At 36.6% G+C, this 27,976-nt stretch overlaps 2 protein-coding genes across 3 annotated transcripts in view; one reads left to right on the plus strand and one right to left on the minus strand.

The window, feature by feature from the left end:
* SKIC3 (SKI3 subunit of superkiller complex) overlaps positions 1-27,976 on the plus strand; it is a 166,532-nt gene that overhangs the window by 30,650 nt on the left and 107,906 nt on the right. The gene's annotated exons all lie outside the window — the stretch shown is intronic.
* The window catches only part of ARSK (arylsulfatase family member K), a 46,308-nt gene continuing 20,433 nt past the window's right edge, over positions 2,102-27,976 (minus strand). The window contains exons 4-8 of one of the 2 annotated variants that reach the window (XM_082458117.1): positions 19,736-19,826; positions 15,743-15,914; positions 13,585-13,809; positions 4,947-5,168; positions 2,102-2,543 (exon numbers count right to left, since the gene is read on the minus strand). In XM_082458117.1, coding sequence (XP_082314243.1) covers positions 2,254-2,543; positions 4,947-5,168; positions 13,585-13,809; positions 15,743-15,914; positions 19,736-19,826 — 1,000 coding nt within the window. In that variant the 3' untranslated portion in view covers positions 2,102-2,253. Of the gene's footprint in view, positions 2,544-4,946; positions 5,169-13,584; positions 13,810-15,742; positions 15,915-19,543; positions 19,827-27,976 lie in introns of both variants that reach the window. The other variant, XM_082458116.1, reaches the window with a different exon arrangement.

Raw genomic sequence — 27,976 nt, forward strand, 5'->3', positions numbered from 1 at the left:
GAAGGCTTGAAGAAAGGGAAAAGTGTACTATATTCTTTAGAATAACCGAATATCAGAAAGAATTCAATTTGCCCTAAATTAGGCTATAAATTTAATATATCATAAAAAGACTAACAAGATTTTTCATTTTTGGAACTACACAAACTTATTCTAAATTTGTATGGGAAAAATAAGTTAGCAAGAATAGCCAAGGACAATTCCGAAAAAGAAAACTGTTGCAAAGAAAATAGTATCACCAGATATTGCCCACCCTATTAATAAACAAAATAGAATGGTCCACTGCAAAGTAAAAAATGTTTTGAAAGGACCCAAATGTCAATATGACTTGTATATAATAAAAACGGCATTTCAGATCAATGGAGGAAAAGATAATTTGTTCAATAAAAGATGTTATAAAGTGGCATTTTCTAACTAATGGGACAAATATTAGCTTACTCAATAAAAGGTCAGTTGGGGTGGCCATCTTAAAACAAATGAAAGTTAGATCTCTAATATGTAATACATTCCCATGGGTCAAAGATCTAAGGGTAAAAAATAAAACTCTAAAAGAAGATAAGTGGGGAAGGCCATTCTAAATATGACACAAAATCCCCAAGCCACAAAAGCAAAGATTCATAAATTTGATTGCATAAAAATACCAATTTCTACATGTCAATAAACACCAGGGCAAAGTCAAAAGACAAATTATGAAAAGGAAAAAAATATTTGTAGCTTCTCTAACAGAGAGCTAATATCTAAAGTATGCCTGTAATAAAAAAGACAAAGAACCAACAGAAAAATAGGCAAAGAACAGAAATAAGAAAGGTCATGTAAAGGAAATTCCAGTGGCTATTAAATATATGAAAATATGATCTACCTTACTCATAGTAAGAAAAAGAAGAAAAACAATAATAAAGTATTTTTTATCTACCCAGTTGGCAACAAATGTGAGGCCATGCATTGCTGGTAAGAGTATAAATTGGTATAACTTCTTTAGGGGTAATTTGGTGGTATCTAGAGTAATTTTGCTAGATATAGTCTTGCCCCAGTAATTTCACTTCTAGGTGTCTTTTTTTTTTTCATTTTTAAAGTTATTTATTTATTTGTTTATTTATTTGGCTGTGCCGCACGGCATGTGGGGATCTTAGTTCCTGGACCAGGGATCCGTGCCTGCCACAGTGGAAGTGCGGAGTCTTAACCACTGGGCCACCAGGGAAGTCCTAGGTGTCTTTGTTAAATGGAAAAAAAGAGAGCAAGCTGTAGAACATTTCTTATAGTATGCTACCATTTGTGTGTGTGTGTCAGGGGCGGGTGCTGGGGAAGAATATAAAGTTTGTAGAAGCCTATCTGTCTCTCAAAGGATACATAGGTGGTTACAGTAGTTGCCATGAGGAAGGGGTACTGGGTGGCTGGGGGACTGGGAAAGGAGAGAGACTTCATGCTCACTGTTAACCGTTTAGTACCTTTTTTTAAAAATAAATTTATTTATTTATTTATTTTTGGCTGTGTTGGGTCTTCGTTTCTGTGCGAGGGCTTTCTCCAGTTGCGGAGAGCGGGGGCCACTCTTCATCGCGGTGCGTGGGCCTCTCACTGTCACGGCCTCTCTTGTTGCGGAGCACAGGCTCCAGACGCGCAGGCTCAGCAATTGTGGCTCACGGGCCCAGTTGCTCCGCGGCATGTGGGATCTTCCCAGACCAGGGCTCAAACCCGTGTTCCCTGCATTGGCAGGCAGATTCTTAACCGCTGTGCCACCAGGGAAGCCCCGTTTAGTACCTTTTTGAAGCTTGTACCTTGTGCATGTATTACCTATTTTAAAAAATAATAATTTCTGCCATATCCATGGTCTGTGTACCATTAAATACTCCAAATACTCCCATCAAATACATCCAAATGATCTATATCCCATCAAATAAAAATAACTCATCAGACACCATCAAATACTCAAAAATAACTATTTTATGGGTCATAAGTAATAAAAATTGTTAAACTATTTTATATTCCATAATATTCAGAGGAACACAACTTTACATTATAGTATTTGATTCTACCCTTTTAATATTTCGGTTAAGTTGTCAGAAGTTTATAAGAATAAGGTCTTGATAGTAATGAGTTTGAAAATATGTAATTCTATAATGATTGGCATTTTATTTTAGAAGAGTACATTCTTTAACTGAAAATCAGTAATTATTAAAACTAATGTTTAAAATGCATAATTAATCATGATCTTTTAACATATTTCTATATAGCTCGAGAACATTATTTTCTTATTTTTGTTCAAATATTTTCTGGATCAGAGTGGATTTTAAGCCACTGATCAATGGCATTTTCATACTTCCTTGGTTCTTTCAGCCAGTCCTGATGCCACCTAAGATTTGCTATGACATCTGAATAGTTTTGCCCTATACTTTGTTTCCACTTGATAAACTGCTCTTTATTGTATCGGTGGACAGAAGCAGAAACCTGAGGGTAGTTTATAATGGAACGAAGCTTCTGATCCAAAGAAGAAGTAACTTCTGGAAATTTTGTAGCAATATTTGTTAGTTCATCTGGATCTGAGGAAAGATCTGAAAGAAAAAAAAAAAAGGAATACCTCTCAAAATAGTTATGTAACCGAGCAGGACCCTGTGGGTACCTCTGTCAAGTTTATGATTAATCTCCTTATCTGAACCTTTAGTCCTTTTCTTGTTCAAAACTTGTTCTCCTCAAGATTGAGGAGTATCAAAGAAAAGGAGGGAGTTGTAACCGAGCAGGACCCTACGGGGCCTTCCTGGGACGCAAGTTCGTGTGCCTGATGCACAGTGGGACCAAACACACTGAAACGTCGCAGTTCGGAGCAGAGAAAGGTTTATTGGGTGGCTCGTGCCCTAAAAACCCCCTGAGCTCCCCGAAGAGTTTCCGCAAAGCATTTTTAAAAGCCAGGTTGAGGGAGGGGGCTCGCAGGGTACGTGATCGGATCATGCACAATTTTCTGATTGGCTGATGAGGGAACAGGATGGTGTCACAGGGGTTAACTTTATCAGTCTTTAGGCTCCAGGAGGCCTGGGGCTATGTGCTCATGGTCATCAAGTAGTTACAACATCTTCCATTTGGTGGGGGGTTTTCACATCTGTAAAACAACTCAGGAAATGTGCATCAAATACTGTTATTTAAGTACTTCAGAGAGGAGCTAAAGCAGAGGATATGGGGAAAGGCCTGTCCCAGGAAGGACCCATAGGGTCCTGCTCTGTTACAATTATCTGCTTAAAAACCATTTTTTAGAATGTCATTACTCTGTGACGAATAACATATTAGAATTTATTTTTATTCTCAGTTCTTCTTAGTATAGTAAGCTAAAGGACAGTATAAGTGGAAAAATAATATACCGAAAGTTAAACACCTCTCTAAATGTATGTCCAAGTTATCTTCCTTCTTACCATCATCCTGCTATCCCTTTTTTTTTCTTATCTATTCTTAGATGGCTTAGCCACAATTCTTCCTATTTGTGATGGCTTGCTTACTTTGACATGCAAAAAAAATATGTATTTATATATATATATAGTAGTGCTTATATTGTCCCATTTCAACAGTCCCAGATGTTCCAGCTGTAAGAATTTTTTATATAGTGGAGTCAAGTTCTTGCAACTTCACTTACTCCTAGTTTTTTTTGTTTTTGTTTTTGTTTTAAACATACGTTAGCATCCTACGCTTGAATTTTTGAAAATTACATTCATTGATTGTGTCTATTTGAGCAAATAGCCATGGAAATAAAAACTCTCAATCACTATCATCAAGAAAATGATAAATATTTCAGATACCATAAACACCCCTTTTACCTACAATGTAGGAAGACAGAGGATATAACTAGGATGCCAGTCTAATTGGAAAAATGGCAAATCAAAGATCTTATGACAAGTTACTTAAGACAGTAAATGAACAATGCACAGTGAGGGAAAACCCCCTACAGGCCTATTTGAGTGCATTAGCCAGAAGATCCTGAAGACATTTATGGTTTTGCTAGGTGATTTCAGATGGCACCTCTTTGGGAAAGGGAAGTCAGTGAATAAACCCCAGAGAATACAGGAAAGGCAGGCTCCCCCACTGATTCTTCGACAGTCACACCTCCTTTTTGCAGAACGTAACCAATGAATGAAAAAGAGATGCCCATTACTCAGCAGAATGAAAACTTAAGGACTTTTTTTGAAGCCAAGAATCTCCTCCTTTTAGAGTTAAGGGGGGGGGGGGGTCAATCAGTTTGGCCTCTAAAGAATTATTTTGAGTTAATAATTTTGACATTTGTAACTGGGAAAAAAACTTAGGGAGAAAGGAATATTAAAAATAGCTTTAGCACATATTTTATGTGCAAAAGGAGGGCAAAGGATAAGTAAAACCATAAATCTAATGCTGCTTAAAAACAAATTCAGAGTAGTGAATCTAGCAGGCTTTTGTAGGGTGGAAGGAGCATGGATTTTGGAGTCAAACCTGGGTTGAAATCCCAGTTCTGCCACTTCTGAGCTGTGAGACCTTGCGCAGTTATCTGAACGCTAGTCTCTGAACTCTAGTCTTCTCTATAAAATAAAGATGATAGTACCATCTTGTAGGGATGGGGTGAACATTAAATAATAAATGTAGAATGTCAGGCTCCATAAGAGAGCAATTAATTTTCCAGAACAACTGAATCCAAGGTACAATAAGAGGGTGTTGACTACTGATTGGGAAAGATAACCACGAGTATTAGAAGACACCTTGATCAGAGAAAACAATGGTGGCAATCTTGAGACCCAGATCAAAAGCCTTAGGGCACTTGCTTTGGAATTCAGATGCTGATTTGCAAAGAAGCTGCTCCTCACAAGGGCAACCTTTTGTAAACTGGCCTAGTATGAGAAACTGCAGATATTTATTTAGATGATTACTGGCTCCCTTGAGCAAATGCTGTGTAGGTCAACTCATTACACATAATCTATACTTAAAAAATATATCAACAAATTTACCAAAGAGTTGAGGCAATACTGAAGCACCATCAGAGTAGGCTATATACTTCCATCGGTTAGTTCGAAGCATGTAGGCGGAAGCGTTTACATTGCATCCATGGAATTCACTCAGAATCCAGGGCGGATGTAGGTTTTTGAATTTTTGTTCATTCTTAAACATTGATGATAATGGCAGCAGAGAGTATCCACTCAGGTTCTGAGGCAGAGGAATTCCAGCAATATCTAAATAACACAGTATTTTAAAATAACTCATTCTTTCATTAGTTGAACATTCATAAATGACATCATTAAAGGTCGCAGAGACTAGAGGCTGTATGTGGGTTTTTGTAAACAGACTGCCTAGATCCAAATGCTTATTACTCCACTAGCCTTGTGACCTTGGGCATGTTATTAACCATTATGAACCTCAGTTTCGTCATCTGTAAAAGGGGAATAATAATAATGCCTGTATTTCATAGGTTTATTTTAGGTTTAAATATGAAAATTTATGTAAAATTCTGAGAACAGTGTCTGACACATAGGAAACCCTCAACAAATATTAGTTAATATCATAAGTACTTTATTTCCAAATGATGGAATGATCACAGGTGTTTTTCACATTGGTCCCACAGGATATTAACAAGACCTATACGAGAAAGGAGTCTAGTAGTTACATATGTTTGCAAACAGTGGTTAAAATTAAATAAATTTATTGCTGATGTGTATCATAAACCTTCAAGGGTGGTATGTAGTATGCCATCTGTCCCAAAGTTATTTGATGACAGAACATCTTTTTACCCCGAAGTAGCATCTTGAGGAACTAGTATTTTGCAGAACATATGTTGGGAAATCCTGGATTACACTGATTTAGAGAAAAATAATCTATTTTTTCCTTATGAAATATAGACATAGAAAACAATAGCATGAGAAATGTTTAACTTCAAAAAAAGGTTGTATTTAAAAAAATTGCTTTTAAGGTATTTGTTTGGAACTCAAACTATCTTTTTCCTATAGAAAAATTATCATTGGGAATTCCCTAGTGGTCCAGTGGTTAGGACTCTGTGTTTTCACTGCCATGGGCCCGGTTCAATCCCTGGTCAGGGAACTAAGATCCCGCAAGCTGCGAAAAAAAATTACCGTTAATTATGGCTGGGTCCTTGCGATAGTTCCAAAAGGAATCTGTAGTTGCCTCCCCTGCAGCTTTTCTGGTTTCAATGTTCCATGTTTTTAGAAACAATTAATTTAGAAATAATTAAATATTTCCAATGAAAAATAGAATGTAATATATTTGCAATGCTAGAAATTAAAATTGAATAAGAAAATTAATTTAACTTGACTGTACATATTTGAGGGAAAACAAATGAATTAAAAGAGAATAAGGAAGTAGACAAAGACCTCTATAAATCTTCTGAAGGTACCTGTTTTACATATAACTTAATTAAAAAATTTGTATCTTCCATTTCCTTGGAAGGGGCATATTACAAGTACTAATCTTCTGCCAACCAATCATCATCAGGGACTTTTTTGAGAAAGAGTGAAAGAACAAGTGAAGGAAGGAAAGAAAGAAAGAGAAATATTTCAGAGATAACTGGTTAAAAACAAAAGAAGAAGAAGGAGCAAAGATGTTAAAGAGGATGTGCACGAGAGAAAAAGATGGCCCAAGACGAAACTAATTGAGCTACAAGACAGTAGGCTACTTACTGTAAGGAGAGAAAGTAGCCAGGGAATAGGCTGGGTCGGGCTGGTCTGTGTCAGCCGTCAGGGGGCACCACTGCGAGGCAGAGGAAGGGAGAGAAGAGGGCTTTGAAGATGGCTGGGAAGCAGGGACCAACTGGCAGATACCCATGACTGGGAAGTTCCTGTATTCAGCAGTTTAATCACCTTTAATACTTAGAAATACCTTATTTCATATCTGTTCTTAGCCTAATTTTCCTAAAGAAGCTTGTTAGACTAAGAAAATTTAAATAATTCTGCTGTGTTTGTTTATATGAGAAGTCAGTATTAAACTAGGATGAGTCCATCTAAGTATTAATTTTTTTTTACTCAAAAAAAAAAAAAAAACCCAGCATCTAACAAACTAGGTGCTGTTCCAGGTGTAGGGCAACAACAGTGAACGAAGCAGATGAGCTCTCTCAGACTCTTGGAGCTTACCTTCTAATGTGGGGAGACAGACAAATATGTCAGATGGTGATAAGTGCAGTGAAGAAAAATAAAGCAGGATCAGGGGAACAGAGAACGATGGCAGGTATGTGTTTATGTGCTGTGTTATATAGTGTGGTCAGGGAAGGCCTCTCAGATGAGGTGACATAAACAGAGACCTGAGAAAGGGCTAGATGAGCTCAATAGATATCTGGACATGGGGAGGAAGGGCATTCTCCCAGGAATAGCAAATGTAAACACCCTGAGGCAGGAAGCTGCTTCATTCTGTTCCCCAAACACAAAGGAGTCCAGCATGGCTGGAGCAGAGTAAGTGAGGGGTAAAATTCTACAAGATGTGTTGGATAAGGGAGGAGATCATGTTGGACTCCCAAGCCCAATTAGAGAGTCTCGATTTTACTCTAAGTGATTTTGAGCAGAATTGTGACATGGTTTGACAGTAACTACTGTATGGTGAATTGACTAAAAGTGAGTACGGGCAGAAGGAAAGAATTAGGAAGCTATTGCAGGAGTTCAGGCAAGTGATAATGTGACTTGTTTCCTGTCTAGGATCAGTAGAATAATGTACCTTTGTAAATTGATGTTGAAGGATAAAATCCTTGTCAAATATCCACAGTATTTAATAAATATGTATATAATATTTATTAAATTTTCTGTGCTTTGGGAAACTGTGTATTCATTTTTCATATGTTTATCAATTATTTCCTTAAAAGCACTTCAGCTTAAACTGCTTTTCAGAAAGCTCTTTGATCTTTGTTTAAAACCATTTTTCATGTTTTTTTCTTCTGGAAAATCTATCGTTCGAATTCCACGTTAAGCAAGTTTCATCATTCTTGGCAGTAGAAGCAAATATTAGTAGTAACTGCATGATTCTTAATAAAGTGACTTAAATTTAAAACAGTAATCAAATGGGTAAAAATGCAGACCTGGATATTTGTGATGGTCTCCTGAAGAAAGATAAGCTTATATTTCTTCCCGAGTGTATGGGTAGATAAGGGATTAGCCTGGTATGGCAATGATGCAAGCTATGTACATTTTTTAGGGCATACCTAAGAAGAATAAAAAATATTAATGATAATAATATCTAACATTTAATTGTTTACCATGTTCCAGTCATTGTTCTAAGCTATGGAATAGCCACTATTATTTCTATTTTATTGATAAGAAAACTGAAGACCAGAGATGTTAAGTTACTGGCCCAAGGGTATACAGTTGGTAAATACTGAAGGAGGGATTTGAATTTAGGCAGTCTTGACTCCAGGATATCTGTACTCTTCAATACTGCTCCACAAGTCTTGCTTTACTGTAGTTATTCAACTTCACAATATTTTTCAGCCAATAAAAACAAAATAGTCTATGTAGAATGACCCTCCCAACCCTCCACTAAGATCCTGTGATAAGGAGGGTTTTGCAATTTAAATCACTAGCAATGAAGCATTCTTTTAAACACAACTGCATTTTTATACAATTACATTTTCACAATTCAAAAAAATTCTGGATTTATCCTTTATGTGAAAAGAAGTTAGGTGTTTTACAAAAAAGGCCAACTATTAAATGAAAACAATTCACCTGAAAATAAGAAGTTTAAAAGAGAAAGTCCAAACAATTTTAATTTAAAAATGAGATTACCTTTATTTCTAACTGAGCTAAAGGATGTTGATACTAGATTATTAGAGAAGAAAATATTTTGGGGAGTAATTTTTTTTAAATTTATTTTATTGAAGTATAGTTGATTTATAGTGTTGTGCTCATTTCTGCTGTACGGCAAAGTGATTCATATATATATATAATATATATATACACACACACATTCTTTTTCATATTCTTTCCCATTGTGGTTTATCACAGGTTGGGGAGCAATTTTTAAAGAATAATCTATGCAATAATGATATCAACTTTAATAGTATAAAGAATTCCTATTCATAAAATGGCACTCTTCTGCCAGTACTAGAAAATGATAATGTGATAGGACCTACAAAGATACATAGACTAAGAATACTCTTCCTACTTTATCATAAAATATCATTTTATAGAAAATAATCACTCTTCTAAAATACCTTTAAAAACTATTTGTAAATTCAGACCTTTTAATAAATGCATTGTACCATCTTAAATTTCAACAAGCTCTTTATAGTAAGGTAGGTTTATTAAAACAGGAATCCCAGTTGGTTTTTCCTATTTAATATCTTTCTATTTAAGGTTTTTTGAATCACCATCTTTTATACATTTCTAAGGTCCACAGAATGGAAGGGAAGAGGAAGTCTGGCTTGAGGCTTTGATCTGAGAAATTTAATCCCATACTCTTGTGTATAAATTGGATTCATACAAAACCATACAGCTGTGGCTAAGGTAATAAAGAAAGGACCTTTGGAATTCTAAGAATAGATTATATTTTATATCTATTTTAAGCTCCTAGTTGGTTAGAAGAATCACAAAATAAGAAGTCCTTCATAGATACTTTATCAAAATCTGTTTATTAAGCTTAGGAAAAATAGAATACACTGCCACACAGGTCAAATTTTAGAGTTATTAATTACTACTAAAAGTATTGATAGCTTTAAACCCTTCTAGCACTAAGTAATTTCATTTTACAAGGTTGAATTAAACATCAGATTTAGCATAGACCATCAGAATTATCTTTGCCTTATTGACTGGTAAGGCTGTTCAACAAGGCAACAAACTCAGTTTATGCTAATCCTGGTATAATTGTTTTTTTTTTTTAAAGAAATATCTGGGAGTTTTTTGTTTGTTTAAGTTTATTTATTTATTTATTTATTTATTTTTGGCCGCGTTGGGTCTTTGTTGCTACGCGCGGGCTACTCTTTGTTGCAGTGCGCATGCTTCTCATTGTGGTGGCTTCTCTTGCTGCGGAGCACGGGCTCTAGACGCACGGGCTTCAGTAGTTGTGGCACGCGGGCTCAGTAGTTGTGGCTCGAGGGCTTATTTGCTCCACAGCATGTGGGATCTTCCCAGACCAGGGCTCGAACCCGTGTCCCCTGCATTGGCAGGTGGATTCTTAACCCCTGAGCCACCAGGGAAGTCCCTGGTGTAATTGTTAATAGTATCCTTTTACTCTAAAAAATGTGCTGATCTGGACAATAAATTAGATAGATACCCTATCTCAATAAACAACAAACCAAACCAAAACAAAAAAATTTTATACGGTCTTAGAGCCTACATTTTCTTTTCAATAATACATGGGAGCCATTTCCATGTATCATTTGACTTTTTAAAACAAAATTGACTTTTACCCAGTTCACTACTAGATATTCATACTGTTTCTAATTCTTTAATATAACATAATGATACAATAATATCCATGGAGATAAATCTTTTTGTATATCTATAGGTTAATTTCTAAAATTGGAATTTTCTAGGTCAAAATGTATGCATATTTCTAAGTAATTTGGAATGTAATGCCACATTTGCCTCCAGGAAATCTGTGCCAGTTTATACTCCCAGCAACAGAATATGAGAAGGCCTATTTCCAATATAAGCTTTTCTGCTGTTTAAAAATCTTTGCAAACTCTATGTGTGAAAGAAAAATGGTATCTTCTTATTTTAATATTTTTCTGACTACTGAGTTTGAAGCTCTGAAAATATCTTGGCCATTTGTGTGTCTTCTGTTGTGAATTGCTTATTTATATATTTTGGTCAATTTGTTAATAGGGTATGTCTCTTTCTCTTATAGATTTGTGAGAGTTCTATTAATATTAACCCTTTATCACTTGTAAAAGGTTAATTTTAGATAAATAATGTTACAGTGCTGTTTCCTGGCTCCAGCATAAGGTTCTTGTTGAATCCCCCTTGCATCATTCTCTTTCTACCTTATCTCTGGTTAACATCTGGTTAATAGGATGTTTCAGTGTTTTATATAAAGATCCATGCATAGATATTCTCTTTACTCTCCTCCGCCAATCATATAAATGTAACTTTTCCCTTTTCATAATAAAAATGTTCGTTATGAAACACATTACGCCTTGAAATGTTAATTTCCAGTTTAGAACTGGAGAGACAATGATTTTTGGCTTTACTTACTTTAGTTGGGCAGGTCTAATCAACACATGATCAAAATGCTGTTAATAAAACATGTTCTGCTGGGAAATGTGACTCAGAAGGACTCTATTACCAAACAGTCAAAGATAAAAACAAAACAAAAAAATCTATGTAGAACTATGAGTTTTTAAAAATTGTAATAATTGACAAATTATAGGGAAAAAATCTACAATTTCAGAGAACCTACATAATTTCCAGAAGAGTGGGGAAGGAATGCAAAGGGGTTTCTGGGAATGCTTTGTTTGGCTAAAGAAGTGCTAATTGTCAAGTAACATAAACTAGGCAGGGACAGGCAGGTGTCCCTCTATGTGGATAAATGAAAATTCCCTCATTCCAAACAACTTTATTTAGTATTTTCTTATATAATCTGTTAAGATATATACATTGTGAAATCTTCCAGTTTGCAGATGACTTTTAACTTTTATGATGTGTGAAATGGCAAGTAATGATAATGGTGTATCAAGACTGTAGAGAAGAAAATTTGCATTATAGGCAAATATAAAACAATATTCAAAGAAAAATGATTTAAACAGTGCATATTAATCAACTAACATATAAAGTGACAGAATGACTAGGAATAGACTAGAACTCACTGCAGACAGATACTGGACTATTTAGCTGCTAGAGTCAAAAAGACAAACAAAATGCCAAATATCACTATGAAATATATTGAGGGAAAACTGAGATCATCCCAACCTTTAATAATCTTTTGCAGTTCTGATCAGTGTACCTCAAGAAAGCAGAACAAGGATAAAAAGTTATGCAAATTTGGAAATGGGGTAGGGGAAGTTCTATATGAGGAAAAACTAAGGGAGGAAACTGTAAAGAAATGCCACTGTAAAAGAAGCATATACTGATAAAGCTACAAAGATGATAATAAGAGAGACACTTAAAGTATACATAATTGCACATACATTTCTTATAAAAACAGAAATGAGGTGAGGGGAGGGATAGTTAGGGAGTTTGGGATCAACACGTATACACTGCTATATTTAAAATGGATAACCAACAAGGACTTACTGTATAGCACAGGGAACTCTGCTCAATATTTATTCTATAATAACCTAAATGGGAAAAGAATTTGAAAAAGAATAGATACATGTATATGTATAACTGAGTCACTTTGTTGTACACGGGAAACTAACACAACATTGTTAATCAACTATACTCCAATGTAAAATAAAAAGTTTAAAAAAAAAGAAAAAAAAAACCAGAAATGAGGAAAAGTAATAGGGATTGCCTGGAAATTGACAGAGCCAGAAAGTGGCAGAGACATGGCTGTGTGATAATTGCTTTGGGACAAAGGGAACCAGCAAATGATGAGTAAGAAACTGAAGAGATTAAAAATATACATCAGGCAAAAGAACAACAAAGAAGTGTGCTCAAATATACAAGAGATGTGAAATAAAAGACAAATGGAGGGCACTGATTTTTTTTTTTTGGCCGTGCAGCTTGTGAGATCTTAGTTCCCCAAGCAGGGATTGAACCTAGGTCCTCGGCAGTGAGAGCTCGGAGTCCTAACCACTGGACTGCCGGGGAATTCCAGGCACTGATTTAAATTAACTGTAAAGAAATTTAAGACCCTGTAATAGTCTTTAGTTAAATGAAGGGAAAGACTTTGTAGCAGAAAAAAGGAGATAAGAGGACTTTCTTATTTCTTTAATTTCCAGATACATGTTTGTTTCGCATTTTGATATATACATATTAAACACATATGACTTATGCTGTGTTAGCTTTTTCTTTCACCAAAATCTATTTATAAATTGATGGTACTTTTTGCAATTTAGGGTGCCTTAAAACAGAGTATTTAGATGTTATTGAATTTAAATGTTACTGAACTTAAAGTACTCTGCTAAATTAGATAGAAACAGTTCTATATAACTTCTGAATTTACGATGGCTTTATTCTTGTATCTTTAACAAAAACTGCTAACTACCCATATCCAAATGTTGCTGTTCTAGACCTATGGTTATGCTAATAGACATTAGAAGCTAGTAAAATAAATAGTATAGAACAATCTAAATATTCTGGGGAGAAATATGTTCATAGCATCAACATTAAGGGACATTTGTAACATTGTAAAAAAATTAGTAGTTTCAGAGTGGATGAAATAATCCAGAAGGGAAATGCTTATATTTTAGGTAGGTGGTGGTAGAGAATCAAATGATACAGAAATCATATCTATAAAGTTATAGACCTGAATATCATATGTGGCTTACTTTATTGTCATATCCTGGTTGTGAATCTTTTGAAGGAAAAATGACTAGAGTAAGTGAAGGCCAAAGGAACCTAAGAAATATTATCCTCATTTTTCAGATATGGATTTGACTCACAGTTAAATGAGCTGGTCAAGATTTATGAACAAGTCAGCAGGGCCTCTGACTATTTTGCTTATTCATTTTCCAGCATTATTACAAATAAATATTTACAGAATTGCATTACTTACCAAGCATAGTAGGGTAAATATCCACAAGAGAAACCACATTTGATACTTGTAGGTTGGTCTTAATTCCCGGTCCCATGATCAAGAGTGGGACATGGGCGCTAGCTTCGTACATACTCATTTTATAAAACTGACGATGTTCCATGGCCAGCTCACCGTGGTCTGAGGTGTATATGACAATAGTTTTCTGAAGAAGATCTAACTGGTGAAGAGCCAAAATAATTTCACCTGTAATATAAATCAAGGTAAATCTTAATTAGCTTTTAGCTCATGTTTTATTCTATCACAATAACAACTCTACCCTCTAAGAGTTTGTCAGGATGCTTCTTAACATCTGAATGTTATCTACTGTTCTTTTTTTTTTTTTTAATAAATGTATGTATTTATTTAGGCTGCGTTGGGTCTTTGTTGCTGTGCGTGGGCTTCCTCTAGTTGCAGCGACAGGGGGCTACTCTTTGTTGCGGTGCGCGGGCTTCTTATTGTGGAGGCTTATCTTCTTGCAGAGCACTGGCTGTAGGTACGCAGGCTCAGTAGCTGTGGCTCGGGGCTCTAGAGCGCAGGCTCAGTAGGTGTGGTGCCCGAGCTTAGTTGCCCCACGGCATGTGGGATCTTCCTGGATCAGGGCTCAAACTGTGTCCCCTGCATTGCCAGGCGGATTCTTAACCACCGAGCCACCAGGGAAGCCCTATCTACTGTTCTTGAGTAACTTATGCCAGAATTCATGTGCCTGCTTCTCAGTGGATGGACTAGAGAGAGGAAGGAGAAAATACAATACCCATAGGATAAGTTTCTTTATTTGGAGATCTCGCTGGCTTGCTTTCTATGTTTCTATCAGACAATGGGGGAAAACGTTACCCCCAGTGACTCAAATGAGAAAGGAAAGACAAGCCTGGATGTCAGCACTGTGCGTGTCTCATGAAAGGACTGCTATCACCATCGACCCACAATTCCTGCCCAGCGGGAGGTAATAAAAGGGGTCAGAACTCCTCCTCCTGCTACCCTTTCTCTCAAATTCCCAGTCACCAGATCATGCCCATGAAGTTGGCTGAGTGTTATGGAAATCCTACCTTTGAAAAAGAGCTGGAAGCAGTACAGATGGTATATGAATGTGATTTGGCATATTCTTGGGCAGTAAAATTTCTCTGACCACTTCCTCTCTCTAAGTGACCTGAAACTTCCTCCTCATTGCAATTAAGAGAACACAGTAAGGCACCATCCAGAGAGAAGCATCATCTCTACTTTGGCAGTTTCTGAATCTGGCCTACAGGAGTCTGTATTATTAAAAAAAACAAAAAAAACAAAAACCCACAAAAACCACAGGTGATTCTGAGGTCCAGTCAGATTTGAGACCCACAGCTCAGGAGTTATTTACGGAGTTCAGACCATCCGGGCATCAGGGTCTTTCAGCTGGACAACTGCAATTGCTTCCTAATTAGTTTTCTTGCCTCCACTCCTCTTTCCCCTTCATAATATCCCTTGTACCACTCTGGTGGCTATCTTTCTAAAATATCTGATCATGTCACACCCCAGCTTAAAACTTTCCCACAGCTTCCCATTGTCTAATTCTTGAGCAAGTTCAGCACCTTCAGCTACCCCCTAGACCTTTACCTTTCACAATCCTAACTCCCTAGTTCAATATAATTCTGGATCAATGTACACGGGGAAACTGATTTCAGCTTTAGTTAAGCCTTGCTCTAAAAGGCCTAGGGAGAATGGATTTGTTTTACACTTATTACATGTCTGGGAGAAGTCACAAGGTTCTACATCTCATCTGTTTCATCTCCTAGAACCCAAGTTGCCTTATAATTAACTGTTTGGTTGAATACTGATTCCTGATTAAATCCAGCAAAATGTTTTGTTTCCAACAGATGATAGTTTTCTATGACCTTTTTTATATATATATATATGAACAAATCTAAGTATCTGTTAATTTATGAATAATTAAGATAGAAAAGACTTTTATTCTACTATTAATAATGCAAATTATCCAATTTTTATATGTGTCAGGAATCTTATAATTCTAAGTCTGAAGTATCTCAGCAACTGTTGCAAGAAATTTTCTGAGGATGTTTATACAAGTCACCAACCAGCATAATCACAGTTTGTTGGAAAAATATTATACTTTTTCCTCATGTGATTGCTTTTTAATTATACCACTTACCAAGCATAGCATCTGTCTCAGCACACATAGCGTAATAAAATGCTCTAATATCCTTAATTTCTTTTTCTGTAAACTTCCCAGTGCAGTTTTTGGTATAAGAAGAGTAATAATCTATAGGGTGCATTTCTGACAGAGGTGACCACTTTGGGATTTTGATGGCATCATAGGATACCTAAAAAGGGGAGAAAAACAAAGTTGTAATATTCCTCCCTTCCAACAAGAATATATGGTAAACTAGACAAAGTTTAATTACTTAGGCTAGTAGAAAAGCATGGTTGTGAATTATGTAAAGAAAACAGTAAATCAAATACATAAATTAGGAACAGATTGTTAGTATTCCCAGTAACAACAAAAGGTATATATCAATATCTGTATATATAGTAAGAGAGTTGTGAAATTATTTTAAAGATTATATATGTCAATGAAAAGCATGAGCTATACTAGACAGTATTCTAATCCATAAGTGTCTAAGCACTTTAATATAGTTGTGTGATCAATTCAAAACTTCAGAATCAATAACCTAAGAATCTAGACTCCTTTTTCCCAGTAGTTCACTAGTAAAAATGCCAATATCTAGTGAGATAGCCAAATGTTTGTTAAGAACAAATACAACTTGTTAATACATATAAATGCTTACAGTTTTGGTGAAAACCATTAAGACTAGACTTAAGTCATACATATCTTCTAGTCATGTAGCTTTAATAAACTCAATATCTACTTAAATTATTCGACTCATTTCATTAGGCTAGTACTGACTCCTGACAAGTTTTTTTTTTTTTTTTTAAATTTTTATTTATTTATTTATTTTTAATTTATGGCTATGTTGGGTCTTCGTTTCTGTGCGAGGGCTTTCACTAGTTGCGGCAAGCGGGGGCCACTCTTCATCGCTGGACAAGTTTTTTAAGATAGAGCCAGTTGGAACTTTTAATTTTTAATTTATTTATATTTTAAAATTTTTATTGGAGTATAGTTGATTTTCAATGTTGTTAGTTTCTGCTGTACAGCAAAGTGAATCAGTTATACATATATATATATATATATATATATACACTCTTTTTTTAGATTCTTTTTCCATATAGGCCATCACAGAGTATTGAGTAGAGTTCCCTATGCTATACAGTAGGTCCTTATTAGTTATCTATTTTATATACAGTAGTGTGTATATGTCAATCCCAATCTCCCAATTTATCCCTCCTCCACTTACCCCCTGGTAACCATAAGTTTGTTTTCTATATCTGCGACTCTACTTCTGTTTTGTAAATAAGGAACTTTTTAAGAAGACATGAAGTATCTAAAACTTTGACATTGTTTCCTTTAAAATAGGGTGCACTACACAGTGTTTCTGGATAGAGGTTTTAAAGTAACTTAAATTTGATTTAAGGTGACACATTTCAAAACACAGGCAGTCCTCGCTTTGCATGGTTCAGGTGTGCACGGATATCAGTTACCACAGCTTATTTAAATAGCACCAGTTCCCCAACAGCAGGGTTCAAATTTTAATTACTGTTAACCAAAATTTCAGAAATGGAGACCTGATTGAAATAAAAATGTGTTTATATGCGGTTTGTTAGGACCGAAGCCCAAGAGACATGGATTCAAGAAGCACTTTGCAGTGTTCCATAGGACTACACAATGGGAGAGGCTTATAAAGGCAAAAAGCTGCAAGGCCACAGTTAGTTACATGAGTTGTTTATCAAGAATTATAATTGGAGTTGATGAGAATTAAGGATGCTTAGGTTGTTTGGGGTCTGAAATGTTTGCATAGTTACAAGGGGAGACCTTGAGACCGTAAGGCTGCAGCTGGCAGGTGTTGTTCTGAATACAGCTGGTGGTGTCCCTGGGCCTGGTACAGTTCAACGAAAGTTCGGGTTTTCAGTGGTGCAGAGACGTGTCTGAGACCAGATCCTCAATGGCTGCTCGACTCCAGTTTGTATGCCTGACTCTGACTGCTCTATTATCATATAAATTTGTCATCATTACCCAGGTATATTAACTGTGAGTTATTGCATAAAGTACAAACTTTCACATTCATATGCTGCTAGTTCTTTAGTCTATACATCACGATGTAGATTACATATGTGTATCACAGTGATTAATTATGTCATTTCTTTCAAAGTTTGTCTGTGTTTGATCACTGCACATCTTTTATTTAGTACATAAACAGACTGCAAAGTGTGTAGGTATGCTGCCTCCCTGTCTCCCAGTGATAAATCCATGTGATATAAAAATGGATACTCAAAAGAGGAAATTGATCAACAAAGATGAACATACAGTTAAGAAATAAAAAGCGAGGACTTCCCTGGTGGCACAGTGGTTAAGAATCCACCTGCCAATGCAGGGGACACAGGTTTGAGCCCTGGTCCGGGAAGATCCCACATGCCACAGAGCAACTAAGCCCATGTGCGACAACTACTGAGCCTGTGCTCTAGAGCCCGTGAGCCACAACTACTGATCCCGCGTGCCACAACTACTGAAGCCCGTGCGCCTAGAGCCTGTGCTCCGCAACAAGAGAAGCCACTGCTATGAGAAGCCCACACACCGCAACGAAGAGTAGCCCCCGCTCGCAGCAACTAGAGGAAGCCCACGTGCAACAATGAAGACCCAATGCAGCCAAAAATAAATAAATAATAAATAAATTAAAAAAAAAAAAGCGATAACACTGGAAGTAAAATTTGAATCAAAAATTTTTTTAAGGATTTTTTTGATATGGACCATTTTAAAAGTCTTTATTGAATTTGTTATTATATTGCTTCTGTTTTATGTTTTGGTTTCTTGGCCGCAAGGCATGTGGGATCTTAGCTCCCTGACAGCCAGGGATCAAACCCGCACGCCCTGCATTGGAATGCAAAGTCTTGACCACTGAACCGCCAGGGAAGTCCCTGAATCAAATGTTAACTGGAGTTATAGAAGAAATAGCTGACCTGGGAATGCTGACACTGCCACCATTTGATACACTCAAGATATACAGCCAGAGGAACTTAGTGAAAACATTGATATAAGTGAGGAGGGTCGTTATGAAGAAAAGGATGAACATGTCCTAGAGGAAGTGACACTAGCAAGAATCTTCACACTATAGGAACTCTCAGAAATATTATGACATTGAAAGTGCAAAGGGTAAAATGTTGGAAGGTGATCCAAACTTAGAAAGGAATATGACAATTTCTTGAGACATAGAGAAGATGCTTGCTCTGTATCTTAAGTTACACAATGAGAAGGCAAGCACTGTTCAAACTATTCTTGATTCTTTTTTTTTTACAAAAAAATCAAAACACTTTAATTCTTAATGTTTCTAGTGTTTTCAATTACAGTGCATTAAATAAACATTAGTTTTACTATTTTGTCATTTCCCTATACATTTATAACCCAAAAGAAGAGTTTTTAATGTTTTGACAAATGTTTTTAGAGTTCTAGAAAAACGGTCATTTTCCCAATTGATGATTAAGAGCTCTTTATACAGTTTCAGCTTGCACAGTCATTTTTATGCTCCTGAAGCATGCAAAGTGAGGACTGCCTGGACTCCTAAGAGAGTATCTTTTAGCTTAGTTTTTTTTTTAAATAGACATATTATATGCAAATGTATTCAACTTAGAAGTAGGTTCTGAGTTTTAACACATTATATTTTTGTAAAATTGTCCCTTTAGTTTCTGTCATCAACCAGTTATTGGTCAAGTTTGATTTAATGTGACTATGCAATTTTCAAATTTTTCTTTAAAAATGATAATAAAAGAAACAGTGAGCAACCACCAATAATATACAGATAAAATGTTAGCTTTTACTTCTGAGCCCACACAGTATACCTACTTTTTTAAGCCAATAAAGAGATGTGTGAAATGTTGAAGATCCAAAATTTTCTCCTGAAGATGGTGAAGGATATGGGTGTGGCAAATTTAATCCCAAGTACAGAACAAATGGTTGAGTGTAATTAATTGCTTCCTTTCTTAACCAATTTACTGCTCTATCTGTATTCTTCCAGTCCCCGTCCATCACTCTTACTTTAGTCTTTTTAGGGACAAGGTTAACCATAGGCCGGCCTTCTTGTCTGAGTAAGAAAGCAACGTCTCTTGTCCAGGCTTCCACACGATTGCTGAGGGGGCAAAAAGACAGGTATACTGTAAGGTATTTAAAAAGTTTTAAAAACTGACTAAGCATAAATATAAGAGAGCAATATGGAAAACAATTTTTAGACCCGGTCATGTAAATGTTCAGACTGACTATACTAGATCTCATTAAGGTACTGAGCATTGCAAATTCAAAAACCAAGAAAAAAAATAACAAGAATCAAATATTCACCTATGTGTTCTTTAAAACTAAGACAGATTATTTACAAAGGTTACTTTTTTCTCGTAATAAAATATTTAGTAAAATAAATATTTCAAATTCCTAGTATTTCTTTTGAATTTTTTTAGCATTTTTGTCTTTTTTTCTGTCAGAATAAGAGAGATAGTATTTCTAACCAAGGCTACAATAATTTCTTCCTATCACTGTCTTTATATTTAGAAAAATCTTACCTCCCATGTGTACCTTACGTGTTTCTGAAGTCTGAGGTTTTACATTGTTTCCAGCTATCTCTTTTCTCATTATAAGAACAATTTTGACTATGATTTAAGCTAAGCTAATGGTGATGCAAATTTCTAGATATATTTTCTTTAGCTGGTAATTTAAAAGCTAAATGATTTGATCAATTAAATTTCTCTAAATATTTTATCTGCTTCGTAAGTATGTAGTAGTACCACTACTTTTTCTCAATGAATGTATGTATTTTTTTTAACATCTTTATTGGAGTATAATTGCTTTACAATGTTGTGTTAGTTTCTGATGTATAACAAAGTGAATCAGCTATACATATACATTTTTCCCTATATTATGTAAGTATTTTTAGTTGGCATAATTGTTTAGGAAGAACTCTTGGACATTTCTAAGAAGCCTGTTTTTGTGTTTTGGTTGAGGCAAACACCTCTGAAGTGCCCTATCAATTAAGAAGAGAGCTTAAAAAATTCAGATACCCACGTGAAAATAAAGACTATTTTATATTAAAACATAATACTCCATATAAGGGAAATTTCAAACCACACAAAATGACTAATGGCTTATAGATGAACTAAGTAGAACTTTTATCTGCCTTTTAAAAACAGGTAAATAAATTTAAGCAACCATAATAAAAATATAATTTTTCATAGTAGATATTCAATATATTTTGATAAAAACAATGAAAACTAGAATCTCAGCAGAATTGCATCTAACAGATTTTAATTAATTCTATCTAGTAAATAGAAAATCCTAAAACCGTTAAGTTTTGTAAAATTTATCATACTACCAAACAATGTAAATTTTGCTTAAGTCACTGCTGAATGAGAGAACTACATGTGGCTATTATCGGAGCTACTGCAGAGGAGTGAGATGCTAGGGGTTTATCACACCAGCAGTACTTGAGGTAGAGCTCTAGGATTTTGTGATAAGCAGGAATAGGTTACTGAGGTTCACACAGGATGTTTAGGAACCAAAGTGCTTTCTTTTCAGCAAAGAAGTGTTACGTGGGAAAATATGGCTGAGAAATTATTGCAGGAAACAAGAAAATGACAAGAAAGCTTGTAATACAACCTAACTAGTTGTCCGGTGTGATATTGTGATTTATAATAAAAAATATACATTTGGTCTTCTTCCCTGATTCTGGTCCAGAGTTCCTAATATCCTCAGATTTTCTAAGTGAAAGACACAAAGGTGTCTTTTGTTATGTTAATGAGGTTACTTTTGGGCTGGTTGCCAGAACCAAAGGAGAGATTAGAGGGCTGAAACTTTTAGTCCCACCCCACTGGTCTCCGGGGAGGGAGGAGGCTGGATAGGGAATGGAAATTGAGTTCAATCACCAGTGGTCAATGATTTAATCAATTATGCCTGCGTAATGAAGCCTCTATAAAACCCAGAAAAGGAGCCGACTGGGGAGGGGTGGGAGAGTGGCACCACCTTAGGTGAGGGTGTGGAAGCATCATGCCCTTTCCCCATGCATCTCTTCCATTTGGCTGTTCCTGAGTTATAGCCTTTTATAATAAACTGGTAGTCTAGTAAGTGAAATGTTTCACTGAGTTCTGTGAGCCACTCTAGCAAATTAATTGAACCCAAGGAAGAGGTCATGGGACCCTCTGATTTTATAGCTGGTCGGTCAGAATCATTAGGTGACAACCTAGACTTGTGATTTGCGTCTGAAGTGGGTAGTGAGGGCAGTCTTGTAGGACTGAGCCCTTAACCTGTGGAGTTGAGTTGAATTGTAGGACATCCAGTTGGTGTCCAAAGAGTTGGTAGTGTGTGGAAACCACCCCACACAATGGAATTGGGTGCAGAAACCCTAATTGGTGATCAGAGCCTTTACCAGGCTTTGGATTAACTCAGGTATAGACTATTGTTCTGACTGTGCTAACCAAACTACTCAGTTGACCTTACAATGCAGTCATGAGTGAGTCTAGAACATCTCAAGGAAAGCTCTTGCCTTGAAAGATGGCTCTATTGAACCCAGATTACCATCTTTTGCCACAGCAATGAGTAAATGTGATTTCATTTAATCTTTCTGGCAAGGTTATGCCCCTTTCCTTTTTTTTTTTTTTTTTTTTTTTAATTCTTTGTTTCTGAGATTCTTTTAGCCCAGGTTGGTTGCCTTAAGGATAAAAAGGATCAAATCAACTTAATTTTGGCCTGGTCTTACCATTATGGCTAATTTCAAACTTAGTTTCACTTTTGCCCTCTTACTAAATAACATGTGATTTACCCTTCTTTCTTAGTGGCATCTTCTTTTGTCTATTCCTGAGTGTGTGGGCTTTTGGCATGATTCCTATAACTGCTGGTAGTGAAGTAGAGTATAACAAATGCTTTCAGCATTACTAGGGCAGCAGAGACAGGATTATGGTTGAAGGTAAAGGTCCCTCTCATAATTTTCCCTTTTAACTCTTTCTGGCTATCCCAAGAATCTTGAGTAAGCTAGCTGATCAAGAGGGTGATACTTTGGTTAGCTGACCCATGTTCAAGCATTATGCCTAAGTATAAAATAACAATTTACTTCTTTATAACTTAAAAACATTTAGGGGCTTCCCTGGTGGTGCAGTGGTTGAGAATCTGCCTGCCAATGCAGGGGACACGGGTTCGAGCCCTGGTCTGGGAAGATCCCACGTGCTGCGGAGCGGCTGGGCCCGTGAGCCACAATTGCTGAGCCTGCGCGTCTGGAGCCTGTGCTCTGCAACAAGAGAGGCCGCGACAGTGAGAGGTCCGCGCACCGCGATGAAGAGTGGCCCCCACTTGCTACAACTAGAGAAAGCCCTCGCACAGAAACGAAGACCCAACACAGCCATGAATAAATAAATAAATACTTAAAAAAAAACAAAAACATTTAGCACTTTTTAGATATTCAATACATATTAATAGTTATAATCAATGATGATTCTCTGTTCTACTCTTACTACTCCCTGGGCCAACCCAATCCTCCTGGGCCATTGTTAAGTGTACGCAGTATAAGCAATAGGTGCTCCAGGAGCTGCAATTCTCGGCTCAAAGTCCCTTTTCCCAGCCCAAATTTCTCCTGGCCAGTAACACTAATGAGAAAAATAGGGAAAGAGAATGTGAATATGCAACCTCATAGTCGATGACAATTACTGTGACAGAAAGATAACTTAAAATTATAATTCTCTCTACTAAACAACCAATGTCTCCATCCCTTTTTAACCAGGTCAAACTGTTGCACCAGGAAACATTATCTTTTGACCATGTGCTTAGACCTACTTTGTATTACTGTTCAGTGTTGTCTCCCCCTACCCCCTACCCACCATTACTTGCTATAACCTCCTCCAAATATAAACTTTCTAATTAGTTGGTCACAGGGGTATTTTGAATAAATTTCTTTCCATTCCATTTCTATGTACTTTGTCTGAAATATTAAGAGTACGGTTTCAATCAGGACAATAAACAAGGGCTTGTATTAATGGGGAGGAACCAAAACTACCTGTGGTTTAGATACTTTGATTCATTGGCTCCTCTCATTATAAATTTACCCTGTTACTTGCAAATAGACACAAACATACACTGTATAGTTTCCTATATGCCAGCATTTCTCAAAGTGTGGCTCAGGGATCTCTGGGAGGTCCCCGAGAGGCTTTCAGGAGGTCCACAAGGTCAAAACTATTGTCATAAAGATAGTAAGACATCATTTTTTGCCTTTTTCACTCTCATGCTCTCATGAGTGAACAGTGGTGGAGACCACTGTAACGAAGCCTCAGGTGGGAGCTTGGATGTGGAGTACACCTATCTCAAAGGAAATTGTTCTCTATAAACTTAGGATTCAATGTGTCATTTTGTGCATATATACTAAGTGCCCCTCCTAAGTGGTCCAAGGTTTACTTTACCTCTTTGTAGAAACGTAAGAGAGGCTTCTCTTCTCAAAGGGACACAGAAGTAACCACATGTTTCTGATAAAGGCATTCACAATTGGCTATTCCTTGTCTTACCTCCCTCTGAGGTCCAGTTCCTTATATCTTTGCTATTTCAAGCAGCATTAGCATCACCTGAGAGCTTGTTAAATATGCAGAATCTAGAGACCCATCCCAGACCCACTGAATTGGAAAGGGCATTTAATAAGACGCCCAGGTGATCTGCATGCATATTACATTTTGAGATGCACCGCTCCACATAACAGCGTAAGAATTTTTATGCAAAAAAGCCTCAATTTTTAGAGAAGATCATTAAAATAGCTTCCACAGTAGCCCATGAAGAGGAGAATTATTCTACCTTGGATCGATTCCAGAAAACAAGGTGATGGCTAAATGCACTATCCAGCAATCAGCAATTTTATTGTTTTTAAAAGCAAAATCTCCTCCTAATATGAATGGCATATAAAACTAACATATTAGCAACTAATTATTGCATAAATTTGTATCTATGCCATTGCTGTGTGGGTTTTCGGTGCCAATGTGCCAAACGGCACTGCTGCAGTATTGGAGACAGTCAGCTCACAGGTAGCACCAGGTGAATTTACATAGGGACAATAACATTTGAAAAAGTATCACACATTAAAATTGATGAGAACATAACAGTTTTCTTTCAAAATGAATTAGGAGCCTCGACTTAAACCTTCAGCTTCCTAAGATTACTAAATAATTCAACTATCTCAGACTTTAAGAGTTATGTGCAGATGGATCCCCTTTCTCTCACACAAAGAATCATTGTTCTCAATGGGACTTTAACAGCTAATGTGTCTCAGATAAGTCTCTTGCATGGAAAAATTACAGTTCTGAATCATGCCCTTGCAAATTTCACTATCAGCCTGATAAATTCGGTAAGAGAAAATGGAATCCATATTCATTCCCATTAAATGTTCTTCTCTCAAAGCTGAGAAACACACTGTTTTTTAAGGGACTCACAAGGCTGTCATCTATCTTTACAGATATGATCACTCACAAAAAGTCTGTTTTAATTGAATGAATAACAATAGTTATTCATTCTGTGTCTCGTATTTTATTATATATTTATTGTAAATATATTTATGCAATTATATATTATAAAATTATATAAGAGTAAATAAATTTCAAACAAAAGGTTTGTTTTGCATGAGTGTGTGTGGGGGTACTCAGGGGTTTCATGGACTTCAGGTTATGAACTCCCATTTAGCCATTTCCTAGCCTGCTAGTGAATTCATCACTGTTGGAACATCAATATTTAAAACTTTGAGTTCTAGGTGACAGTGACTGTAGCCCTTAACAGAGTATTTGCTGCAGTTTGGTTTTAAATAAAGGCAGGCTCTTTGATTTAATTCAAGAGAGAGTTATTGAATGTCTGCCATGAACAAGGCATTGTGCTAGGCTGAACTTGAAGTGACTCCCTTAGCTACCAAAATGATACTACCTCCTCATATGCACTCAGGCATAAACTCCTTCTACTACTATACTTTAAAAAATAAAGGCCCATTTGCTACCTTGCGGAAAAAGCAATTGTGATGGAATAGTTTGGTTATGATTATAACTCTAATGGTTTAGATCACATTGACTTCTTTTATATCACATAAGGGGAAGATTCTTCTTACACTTTTAAAGTAATTAATATATCAACTTAAGCAACTCTAACATTTAAAATTTTTTGTAAGCTTTTGCTTTTCAGTATTATACAGAAAATACAACCTGGACAAAATGTCATTATATCTGAAAGATAAAGTGGGTGGATTATCCCCCAGTAAATCTTTCATTAGCAATTAACCAAATAGTCACTGCACTGAATATGTTACCATGTCCACAGCCCTTGCCGAAGAGGTGACCCAGATGACCACACTGTGTAGGATTTAACTCTTCTCCTATCCTGTCCACTGGCCAGGGGTGGGCACCCGACCTAAGGACCAGATCCTTGGGTCCTTGACCTGGTCAGTGATTATGATGGAGTCTGGGATGAAATATGTGTTGGGCCTATCATCCTTGTTTACAGAATTTGAATTTGGAAAGGAAAAACAGGTAACTGGCAATTACCTAGAATGCAGCTATGAGGTAGAGAAAGTCACTAAAAGGAGATGGAGCGTAAGTCAAAAAGCGTCATGCAGGTCAAAGTTCTAGTTGGAAATGATGTAGCTGAGAAAAGACCCAGAGAGGAGACAAACAAGTCATAAATTATGTTAATGACAGAGAACCAGGATAAAGTTCTCCTAACTCCTGCAAGTGAGGTCCTTAAAGCTGTATTAGAATCAGAATTATTGGGCTTCCCTACTGGGGCAGTGGTTGGGAATCCACCTGCCAATGCAGGGGGACATGGGTTCGAACCCTGGTCCGGGAAGATCCCACATGCCGCAGAGCAACTAGGCTCGCGAGCCACAACTACTGAGCCTGCACTCTAGAGCCCGCGAGCCACAACTACTGAAGCCCGTGCTCCGCAACAAGAGAAGCCACCGCAGTGAGAGGCCCGTGCACTGCAACAAAGAGTAGCGCCCGCTCGCTGCAATTACAGAAAGCCCGCGCACAGCAACAAAGACCCAACACAGCCAAAAATAAATAAAATAATAAAAAAAAAAAATAAAAGAATCAGAATTATTCCCAGTTCCATCTCCTGAGATTAGTATAAGTACAGCCTCTGTTCTTAGACGGATAATCCAAATTCCTTTTCACTGCATAATTAATCTTTTGATAAATCTGCAAATTGTTCCTTTACCTGCTAATAGATATTAAGTATTCAATGTATGTTTCTGAATATATGACTTTACCAAGCCTACGAAGATACATAGTGACTTTTTGGAAATATTTTATCTTAAACCTAATGCAGTGCCTAGTAGGTAGTAAGAGCCTAATAATGATAGATATCATTATTCTCTAGGTCACTTTGATCAAAGAAATTCATTTAAACTGGTTAACTTTCATGGTAATGGGGGTATGAATGACATGTGTGAATTATTTAAAATCTCTTAGGTAACTAAAACTTGGCAAGTTAGCTCAGTGAGTTACTGGACATGGTGCAACTAAGACAGCCAAGTTGTGGATATGACATGTTTTCCAAACCACTTGCCCTTGGTGGGGGGAGCGGGGAGAGGAGGCGGAATTTCCCTTTGTGCCTTTTTTTTTTTTTTAATCTTTATTGGAGTATAATTGCTTCACAATACTGTGTTAGTTTCTGTTGCACAACAAAGTGAAACAGCTATATGCGTACACATGTCCCCATATCCCCTCCCTCTTGAGCCTCCCTCCCAACCTCCCTATCCCACCCCTCTAGGTCATCACAAAGCACCAAGTGGATCTCCCTGTGCTATGCTGCTGCTTCCCACCAGCCAACTATTTTACATTCAGTAGTGTATATATGTCGATGCTACTCTCACTCTGCCCCAGCTTCGCCCTCCCACCCCACATCCTCAAGTCCATTCTCTATGTCTACCTCTTTATTCCTGCTCTGCAACTAGGTTCATCAGTACTATTTTTTTTTTGTTTTTAGATTCCATATATATGTGTTAGCATAAGGTATTTGTTTTTCTCTTGCTGACTTACTTCACTCTGTATGACAGACTCTAGGTCCATCCACCTCACTACAAATAACTCAATTTCGTTTCTTTTTATGGCTGAGTAATATTCCATTGTATATATGTGCCAGATCTTCCTTATCCATTCATCTGTTGATGGACATTTAGGTTGGTTCCATGTCCTGGCTATTGTAAATAGTGCTGCAATGCTTTGTGTGGGTTTTAATGAGAGGGGAAATGCCATCGCCCACTACAGAAGCTGAAGCATGAGTGTTAAG

The sequence above is a fragment of the Balaenoptera physalus genome (assembly GCF_965194825.1).
Source record: "Balaenoptera physalus genome assembly, chromosome: 3".
Taxonomy (NCBI): Eukaryota; Metazoa; Chordata; class Mammalia; order Artiodactyla; family Balaenopteridae; genus Balaenoptera; species Balaenoptera physalus.